Raw genomic sequence first — 9,722 nt, forward strand, 5'->3', positions numbered from 1 at the left:
TCAGCGCCAGGTGGCTCAGACAGCCTGGGCCAGCCCGCACCTGACCCTGCCCACCCAGCTCAGGGGGCCCACCTCCCTGCTGGAGCGGTGGGGCCACCAGGTGGTGGGAATGAGCTCCTGCAGGCCAGCCTCCTCCACTCGCAAGGGGCTCTTGATGTAAAAGAAGACGACAGACCGGAGCACGTCGAAGCTGGTGGTCGTCAAGGCAGAGCTCTGCTCGCCGAAGGTGCACCATATGCCCTCAGGAGTCCTCTCTGGGAAGCCCTCCCCAAACCCACCGATCTCCTGATGTGCCCACCACGTTCTCCCACCCTTAGGGGTACAACGCTGCTATAAGCCTGGCTCCCCCAACTCTGAGCCCTGATGAAGAGCCGTGCCTATCTAGAGCCTGCTCAGCCAGATTCCCAGCAAATGGATGAGAAAGGCTGGTCATGGAAACTTAAGACTGGGGCAGAGGCTGGAGAGAGGACCTGGCCGTCTCCCTGTCTTCCAGCTGTGTCTGCCTCCTGGAGACTGAAGACCTCAGACGGAGAAGACAGCTACCAGGCCAGGCTTCTCTGCCAGGGCCCTCCCTCCTGTGACACAGTCCCCAACACGGCTGGGCAGCACGGAGAGCAGACCCTACAAGATCTTGTAGGAAACCCCGCTGCAGGACCTGGATAAGCAGCAGTGCTCTGGCTGCAGAGGTCAGGGCCGGTGGGGCTGCACACCCCCTCGTGGTGCCAGCGTCTGCCGCCATCTGGAAAGCCCTGCTCAGGCTGGCCAGCTGGCCAGGGCCCTTTGTTCTCCCCCATGCACTGGCTGGCTCTGGTCCCAAGCCTCTCCAGGAACCCCTGGCCAGAGGTACACCGCCCTCCCTGACCGCTACCCAGCCCAGAGGACCCCACCCGTCCGCCTGCCTGGCTTGCGGCAAGGGGAGGATACAGGACGTTGCTGAGCAGAAACTTGCGGGACTTCTCATGCCTCAGGATGGCGATGGTGAGCCGCAGGTAGTGGATCTGTGGGGAGGGGGGTGTTCAGAGTGGGCGGCTATGGCCCAGGGGGCGCAGGGCAAGGGCAGGCGCTCCCACCTGTAGGCCCAGGTCCGGGACGATGGGCGAGAAGCGGTAAAGTCGCAGCAGGGACATCATCAGCTGCTTGAGGCAGTCCTGCACCTCGTAGTCCTAGGGGAGGGAGGCCACACTGCACACCTGCCCAGCAGAGGCCAGGCGCCAGGACGGCCACCCGTGGGCCCTTTGCCGAACCCTTCCCGCACCTCCCCCGTCTCTGTGGAGCCTGACCTCCCAGGCCGAGGCCGGCATTCGGGAGCCTCACCTCCATGAAGAGCCACAGGAGGTCAAGGACCTGACGCACCACGGCCTGAGCCTGTGCGGGGCTGCCCGCCTCCACGACGCCGCGCAGGAAGCTCACGAGCACGGCCTCCACCAGGTACACCTTGCGCTGCACGGAGGGCGGGCATGGGTGAGGTGGCGGCCCCCACCCCACTCCTGGCACCCCAGCCCGGGCATGTGGCCCTGGCCACAGGCACAGATAGACTCTCAGGCCCACTTGAGCTACCCCAAGACAGAGATGAGCCCTTCAGGGGTCTGAGCGAGACACAAGGACGGCTCTGGCCCTGGATCTCCTCAGTGCTTCGCACACACGGGTCCCTTAGCCAGCAATGTCACTTGCCGTCCACCTTCAAAGGCCTCCCCCGATGCCCGCAGCTGGAAGCATCTTGTCCTCCCTCGGGTCACATCCTGACCCTCACACCCCTCAGCTCCCCAGCCCCCAGCACAGACACTTCTCCCAGTCTGCCCCCGCCCCCCGCCCCGATGTCCCCTCACCAGGAGCGGCGCGAAGCGATGGAAGATGTGCGCCAGAGTGAGGAGGACGGTGGGCTGGCCTTGCAACTGCCACTCGGAACTGTCCTTCTCCACCAGCCGGCCTTCCTGCATGGGGGGGGAGGATGGTGAGGCGCAGAGGGGGGCAGAAGGCCCCCGGCTCGCCTGGCCCAGACCCCGGCTCACCACAGGGTCCAGCTCCACGCTGAGCACTGCCCGGAAGCAGCCCAGCAACTTCTGAGCCCGCACCAGGTCAGCACGTGGCGGGTCCTGCAGGGGCCGGTAGCCTGCCACTGGGTAGGTGGCACAGAGTTAAGCTGGCAATACCTGGTCTGTGGCTCCGATGCCCCCACCCCTCTCCACAGACACCCCCGAGGAGGTGCTGGGAAGTCAGACTGCCTGGTGTGCAACAGAACTCTCCCTCTCTCTCTGTGGGATGCTGCTTCTCCCACCACTTCCTGTTCTTCTCTGTTCCACACCAGTGACAACGGTACCCCCCTTACGAGGCTGCCACAAGAATTGTGCTCCCCAGCCCCCACCTACACTGTACCCTCCCCTCTCCTCACAGCAGCTGCAGCCCACAACCAGCCCACGGAACTCCCTGGGGCAGGGAGCCCCTCATCCCAGTTTCAAGAGCTTCCATGCAGTCCACAGACATCTTTCCAAAAGGATATCGCAAGGGACGGCTGCCAAAGTTGAAGGCCACAGACTCCTTGAAGGAGAGGCTGATGGCTGGGAAGTAGGCCATGCCCAGGCCCCTGGACAAGTTCTCAAAAGCGGTGCCCAGTGACACGCCATTCCTGGAACAGAAGGAAGGCCTGTGAGCCAGTGCTAAGAATGATGCAACTGAAACAAGCCAGGGAGCCAGGCCCTGCTGTGGCTCTCCACCTTCAGGCTACCAAAGTCGGCCTGGCCCCCTTTCGGGGACTGGGAAACTGAGGGCAGCTCAGTGAGAGCCCAGAGGCCAGGCTTGCGGGTAGAGGCAGGAGACTCACAGGCAGAAGGACAGGGTGCCATCGTCCAGGTCGATGAGGCAGCTCACGATGTCCCCCGCTGCCCACGCCTGCCGGGGGGAGGAGGCCTTACAGATGCACAGAAGCCCGGCAGCCTGCCCACTCTGCCCCCGAGGCTGTGTCTCCACTACCACCCAGGGGAGGGGACCATAAGTACAGAGGACCTGAGTCCCTGCCCCCTACCCCCTCATGCCCGACAGTGTCTCGTGGCTGCCCAGTGATCCTGCCGAGCTGCGAGGATGGACGTGGGCAGGTGGGCAACGGGTCTCAGTTCTCACCTTGCCATAATTCGTCGTGGTCACATTCCACTTGCGCACCCGGTTGCCATCATAGGCGTAGGAGTTGTGCGTATCTCCGACCCCCTCCTAAGGAGGTAATGCGTGTAAGGTCCAGGGGAGGCGGGTAGGAGCAGGGCCAGAGCCCGCTGGCCATCAGCCTCGGACCCACAGAGCTGTAGAGAAAGGGGCTAATGCTCTGAGACATTGAGTGATTTCCTGGGCCAAGTGGCCCTAGGAAGGGGTGGGACACAGTCCTCCTCCAGAGGGCACATCTGACATCTGGGTGACGGTCCTGAGCCCGGATGAGGCCGGCAAGGGGGAGGGGCCTCTCCTGTGTGCGCGCACCTCCTGATTGAAGCGGCAGTTGATGGTGCACCAGCCAATCTGCATGAGCCCCTGGGAGGAGATGAGCACCTCGTAGACCCATTTCCCTGGAAGAAGCTGAGTCAGGCCTAGCAGGCAGACCAAGACTGAGTCCCGCCTCAGACCTGGGCCCACAGAGCCCCTTCCCATGAGCCAGGCCACAGCACAGCGTGGTCTCACCTTTGTACACACACGTGGTAGAGCGAATAGTACCGAAGTTGCTGTGTCCGATCACCTGGGTGAGGAGCAGGGAGGGTGAGCCTCTCCCGCATGCAGACTGCCTCCCTGAGGGGGAAGGGCCCCATCCCCAACCCAGCTGGTGTGGTCAGAAGGGATTCTAGGTCAGGAGAGTGACGGGAGGGGCTCATAGCTGTGCTGGGAAGAGCTTTGGGCCAGAGTCACATCCAAAAGGTTTTAGGGCTCTGTCAGGAGGGCATCGGGCCTGAGGACTCAAGGAACCCATCGGGAGTGGTTTGTGGCTACAGCCCCACAAAGAAAAGGTAAAGAGCCCAAGACCCCATCAGGAGGAATTTGGGGCTGTCAGGAGGGGCTTGGACCTGGGACCCCTCGCCTTGCCCTCACTCACCCCTAGGAGGTCATCGTCCACCAGAAGAAGCCCCTCGAAGCCACCTGTGTGGTCCAGGACCACAGTGGATGGGCCAAGCCGCCCTTCAACCTGTCCTGAAGAGGAGAGGTAAATGTGGGGTTGGGCAAGGCACAGGATCTGACAGGAGGCACAGAGGGCAGGCCCAGGATGCCCTGAGCCTAGCCTGGCTCCCCCACTCCCATCCTAAAAACTGCTACATACCCTGGCTCTCCTCATCCTCATCCTCCACGTGTAACAGCTGGTCCAGATGCTCTGGCAGGTTCTGGAAGTTCAGGGGTTTCCTGGGGAGAGCGAGAGGCTGCGAGGGGCCCAAAAGTCCTTGAAACCAGCCAGAGGACACTAAACCCCTCTCCCACTCCCACTCCTCTGAGCTTCAGACAGTGGCTGCCCAGACTCCAGTAAAGGCGTTGTGCCTAGTCCTAGGTTCTGCCATGCTGCAGGCCAGAAGGCTGGATTATCCACTAAACTAAGAAGTACTAGTCCAGTGTGGTGTACCTCAGGGCTTCAAAAAATAAAAAAAAGGAAAAGAAGAGCCCTCCTTCAGCCTTAATCCCCTCATCGATAAAGAAGGAACAACAGCTCTAGGTCAGAGAGGCAGGGAAGATTCCAAAGCGTAATGTGTGCTCTCTGCATAGCCCAGAACCCGCCTGCCCTTAAAGGGGGCTCTGCTGATTTGCCTGGAAGAGAAAGGCTGGGAGAAGTACTGGTCCCTGGTGGCCTGTACCAATGACAGCTACATCGGCCCTTGACCCCAGGCCTGCGGTCCCAGCCACGGAATTCTGTGCCAAATGAGACAAGCCTTAAGGAAGATGAAGGGCTGAGCCCTCTAAGCTGCTGGCTGGCTCTGTCCTGTACCCACCTGTACTGGCAGAGAGCACACGGCCTGCCAACCTGCCATCTGCCCCAGCCAGAGGGGCCCCCTTATCCTCCCAGTGCACATGCTCAGAGGATAAAGGCCTCTGCATGATGCTGGCCAGCTCTATCCTGAGTTCAGCTTCTAAGAATAGCAGAGAACGGGGTGGCAGTAATTAGCAGGGCTCGAGTAGAACAGAGACCGGCACCCATCTGGGTCCAGCCCACAGATGGGTGGCACCTGCTCTGCTGCCTCTGGTCCCAGCTCCTTCCCCTTTCACTGGCCCAAACTGGTAGGCTCTAGAAGGGGACAGAGATGGGCCAAAGCACCCACTCTCTGGCAAGGTAGCATCAACCCAGCCTCAGGAACCACGTGCTCCCCTGCCGTGAGCTCCTACTAAGCTACAGGAGGTAGAGACGCACAAAGCCTCCTCTCCCCATTCCTGCTAAACCCTAAGCCAAAGCCAGGTGGTGGCCATGCCATGGAGTGCCCCACCAGTAGCATGGAAAGTTTCGGCCAACCCCATGTCTGAAGACCCCAACAGGCCCAGGGATCAAGGTTGCTGTCGGGGCAGTGCTTATGGGCTCCCACTGGAGAGGGCTGCTCTAGTTTTGTGCCTGCTCTCAGAAGCTGGGGGAAGCCGGCCTGAGACTCAGCACTGCCCTCTGGCCAACCCAGCACTTGTCTGTCCTTTCTAGATTGCCTAGATCCCGGGCCCAGGGCTCTGCATCCACACAAGTGCTGAGTGATGGCCCTGCCACCTGCTCTCCCTCCTGGCAGCCAGAGAACCAGTGACGGCACGACCATTTCTGATATCACATGAGGAAGGGATCAGATGGCCTTGGGAAGAGGCCAGGACCAGGGCTGGCGTGGAAGTGGGCAGTGGCCCTCCAGAAGTGGGAATCCTATGGCCACCACAGCCACTTAAACGGAACGGGCAACAGTGCTGTCCTTTGTGCCTGCCCAAAGAGCAGAGACTGTGGAAGACCGAATAGGCCAGCTGGCAAGGGGGCTGAGAGGCAGGGACACCCAAGCCTCACCGCAGGAAGGCAGAATCCATGTGACCCCTGAAAGAAGGAACTTAGCCATAGTCTTAAAAATGATTGCAGTTCAAACGGTCCAGCCACATGATTCCAACCCTCGGCATCTTCACAGCACTGTTCACAAAAATAACCCCTCCAAACCAGGGGCGGTGCTAAAGGCCACAGAAGACCCCTGGTATTAAAAGATGCCCACCAAGATTTGGAATACAGAAATAAAGACCAACTCAAGGGAAAATGTTTAATGACAAAGATAGGATCTAAACTTCCATATACTTTTGGGGGTGAGGGATCTATCTCCACTAGCTTGATGGCAGTGACGTTTTCACAGGTTATCTGGATTAAAGCTTACTGTATTTTACCCTTTAAATACATGTAGTTTGGTGTACCTGGGTGGCTCAGTGGGTTAAGGCCTCTGCCTTTGGCTCAGGTAGTGATCCCAGGGTTCTGGGATCGAGCCCCATGTCTGGCTCTCTGCTCAGCGGGGAGCCTGCTTCTCCCTCTCTGCCTGCCTCTCTGCCTACTTGTGATCTCTGCCTGTCAAGATAATTAAATAAAAATCTTTTAAAAAATAAATAAATACATGTAGTTTATTGCATGTCAATTATTCTTCAATAAAACTTGTTTTTGTTTTTTAAAGAACTAAAGGTTGGGGGTGTCTGGGTGGCTCAGTCAGTTAGGTGTCCAGCTCTTGGTTTCGGCTCAGGTCATGATCTCAGGGCCGTGAGATCAAGCCCTGCTTTGGGCTCCATGCTCAGTGCAGAGTCTGCTTGAGATTCTCTCCCTCTCCCTCCCCCATCTCATGCGCTCACTTGCTCGTGCGCTCTTTAAAATAAAAATAAAATCTTAAAAAAGAAAAACAACTGAAGGTGACAGAAATTTTTAAAAATTTCTGTACAGCACAATCTAAACAACATACATCACAAGATAAGGAAACCAGAAAGAAATCACATTCACGTGGTCATGTCAGAATAACAAAATAACTGATTTTTTTTTCTTTTTCTTCGAAGTTTCTGCTCAAGTGCACTTGTAACTTTAATAGGGACTAAGCTTAAATGCACTCAGCTTGCAGGGCGAAGGGGCTGGTATGGTCTATACCTTACAGGTTCAGGCGGAGGCTACAGAGGAGCGGGATGGGACCAAGGGTGGGCAGGTGCACACACAGACCAGATGCGGACCAGGGAGGGGGAGTGAGCTGCTGTCGTAAGGACTGAACGTGCACCACCTCCCCAGCCTCCATAAGCCCCTCAGAAGGAAGACACTAATACAGCCAGGGGAGAGGAAGAAGCAGACTCTGGAATGCAGACTCTCTGGCCAGAGGTCTCACAGCCGGGGGCGGCAGAGTGAGAACAGAACCCAAGCCAGCCTACCCAGAGCCTCCGGTCTGGTCCTTCGGGGTGAGGCACCACCCATGGGGCCGTACCTGCTGGCGGCCGCGGCGGGTGCATGCTCAGGAGAGGAAAAGATGCGGTGCAGGTAGTCATTCAGTAGCTTCTCGTGCACGATGCCTGTGCCACAGGACAGAGGGAGAGAAGGGTCATGTGGTCAGTGCAGCTCCCAGACTGTGCTGGCCCTCAAGGGGTCAGAAAAGCAGTCACACTGGGTGTTCTGCCCCAGGGCTGCTGATAGAGAGCTGGCTTCCGGGTACAAGGGGTGCAGCAAGGCCTGAAGCTCATGAGACCCGGGACTTTACTGCCTTGGTCTTCTCCTTCTTCCCTCAACACAAGGAGCCTCCCCCCAGCCCTTCCAGCCCTTACCTGTGACCCTGGACTTCTCAGTGTCTGATGTCAGCCTATAGCTCTTGCGGGAGAAAGACATACTGGACCCCTTGGATGCCATCCTTCATCTCTTGTGGGCAGCCAGCGGTCCTGGGGAGCTGAGCCAGAGGCAGAGTCTGTTTATCTGTAGCCAGCCGAGGGACCCCATACTGACCTCAGTTCTGGGGTGGCAAGAAGGCCTGGGAGCAGGTGAGGCCAGGTGCCTGCATACTTACAAACCAACCAACCCTAGGGCACAGGAGAGCAGGGGCCTCCCAGTCTCCTACACAGGGAGGGTGGATGGGGCCTGGACCCCACCATGTTCCAGTGCTCAGTACAGGGCCCAAAGGAGAGTAGTTATCACGTATAGGTTTATTGCACCAAACTGAATGTCTCAACCCCAGAAAAAAGACCCAAGTGTCCAAAGTGAGGTGGCCTAGAGACAGAGAGACCCTGTTTCCTTCTCAGCTCTAAGTCACACTGGGTCTAGCTCACATCCAGTAGACAGAACCCTATACCACCTTTCCCCCTAGTGTGGTCTGTCACCCAAGGGCTTGGTGCTGTCTCCAGCTCTAAGTCCTGCTGACACCTAAGTCCAGGCTCTTTCTTCCCTTCTCTTGTCCAAAAGCCTGCTAGTTTTCTTCTTCCCACTGGCATGCACAGCCTCTCACCCCATCAGAGCACCACCCTCACCCAGTGGTCATTGCAGACCCTGCAGCTCTTCCCACTGCTGTCCACCCCACACATGTCCTGGTGTTGCTGCAGCTGCTTCAGAAGATGCACTAAGTCGCTGGTGACCTCCTCCTCAGTGATCTGGAGCCCTGCTGTCCACCACAGTAGCCGCTAACACGTAGGGCTATTTACATTTGAATTAAAACTTAAACATTAAAAACTCAACTTCTCATATTAACCACATTCCAAGAATTCGGTAGCCACATATGGTTAGCGGTTACTGTACCAAACACTGAAAATATAAAACACTTCCATCATCACAGAAAGTTCTGTTAACTCTAGTCTGGAGCCCGGCCTTCTAGCACTGCCTTAGACTGCACTCCTATCTCTGCAGCCCAGTTCCTTATCTCACTTCACACAGGTCCTCTGTTCCCACCACACACCCTTGCCCATTCACGGTCCGCACCACGCCTGCCCCTCGGGAAGGTGACTGTCCTGCCTTGGCGCCTATGCCTGCGACGGGCCCTCCGCGGGCGTCCATGACCGCTGCCCCTCTCACACCACAGTAGGTGCGGGGCAGATTAGAGCCGGTCACTCATCTGATCAGCAAACCTTCCAGACATCCACTCCGGGAGTCAGTCAGGTGCTGAGGACCCAGGTGATAGGCGGACTTGACGTTGCTCAGGGATTCCCTCCCACGTCGATCCTGTCCAGCCCCGCCGAGGGATCCGGGCTCAGAACGGAACCGACCCCTTCTCGGAGTCCAAGGACGCAGAGAGCAGCGCATGTCTCCCCCAAAGTCGCCCCCGCCCGGCCCCAAGCTCCGCAGGATCCTCCCAGCCAGCTGCAACCCGGAGTCTCGCATCACAGGCTGCAACCCCTGAGCGGCGAGCACTCTCATACTGGGCCGGCTGCGGCCGGGAGGGGAGCCCCAGGGACCCGCCCCGCGCGGAGCCCGGCCGCCCCTCACTCACCCCCAGCCTCGGCCGCAGCGCCCCGGCTCACAACATCCGCCCAGCCTCTCGTCTACGGCGCCCGTCTAGGGCCAAACCGCGCGCTCATCGCGCACGCGCATCGGCTCGCGCCCGCCTTCCGCGCGAGGGAGCCCCCTCGCGGTCTCCAGCCGGGTCATTCCCGGCCTCGGCCTCGACCCACGGCCCAACCGCCTCTGACCCCCGCCTGTGCAGAAGCTCCTAGCTCATCCCGGGCCGAGCACCACGTCCTAACTGGGAGCCCCGGGCAGCTTATCTCAACTGCCACCCGTACTGGGAGGCCTGCCCCAGAGAATCCTAGAACATTTGAAAGGCTACCTGCCA

At 58.8% G+C, this 9,722-nt stretch overlaps 1 protein-coding gene across 2 annotated transcripts in view; it reads right to left on the bottom strand.

The window, feature by feature from the left end:
* RNF123 (ring finger protein 123) overlaps nucleotides 1-9,476 on the bottom strand; it is a 28,010-nt gene extending 18,534 nt beyond the window's left edge. For both annotated transcript variants that reach the window (XM_080819187.1, XM_080819188.1), the window contains exons 1-16: nucleotides 9,381-9,476; nucleotides 7,735-7,853; nucleotides 7,401-7,485; nucleotides 4,286-4,365; nucleotides 4,064-4,158; nucleotides 3,658-3,712; nucleotides 3,460-3,545; nucleotides 3,115-3,201; nucleotides 2,819-2,886; nucleotides 2,498-2,623; nucleotides 2,010-2,124; nucleotides 1,827-1,931; nucleotides 1,315-1,440; nucleotides 1,071-1,163; nucleotides 925-998; nucleotides 73-190 (exon numbers count right to left, since the gene is read on the bottom strand). In XM_080819187.1, the coding sequence (XP_080675313.1) occupies nucleotides 73-190; nucleotides 925-998; nucleotides 1,071-1,163; nucleotides 1,315-1,440; nucleotides 1,827-1,931; nucleotides 2,010-2,124; nucleotides 2,498-2,623; nucleotides 2,819-2,886; nucleotides 3,115-3,201; nucleotides 3,460-3,545; nucleotides 3,658-3,712; nucleotides 4,064-4,158; nucleotides 4,286-4,365; nucleotides 7,401-7,485; nucleotides 7,735-7,816 (1,395 nt within the window). In that variant the 5' untranslated portion in view covers nucleotides 7,817-7,853; nucleotides 9,381-9,476. The remainder of the gene's footprint in view (nucleotides 1-72; nucleotides 191-924; nucleotides 999-1,070; nucleotides 1,164-1,314; nucleotides 1,441-1,826; nucleotides 1,932-2,009; nucleotides 2,125-2,497; nucleotides 2,624-2,818; nucleotides 2,887-3,114; nucleotides 3,202-3,459; nucleotides 3,546-3,657; nucleotides 3,713-4,063; nucleotides 4,159-4,285; nucleotides 4,366-7,400; nucleotides 7,486-7,734; nucleotides 7,854-9,380) is intronic.
* Nucleotides 9,477-9,722: the final 246 nt, after the last annotated feature.

The sequence above is a fragment of the Martes martes genome (assembly GCF_963455335.1).
Source record: "Martes martes genome assembly, chromosome: 1".
Lineage (NCBI taxonomy): Eukaryota > Metazoa > Chordata > Mammalia > Carnivora > Mustelidae > Martes > Martes martes.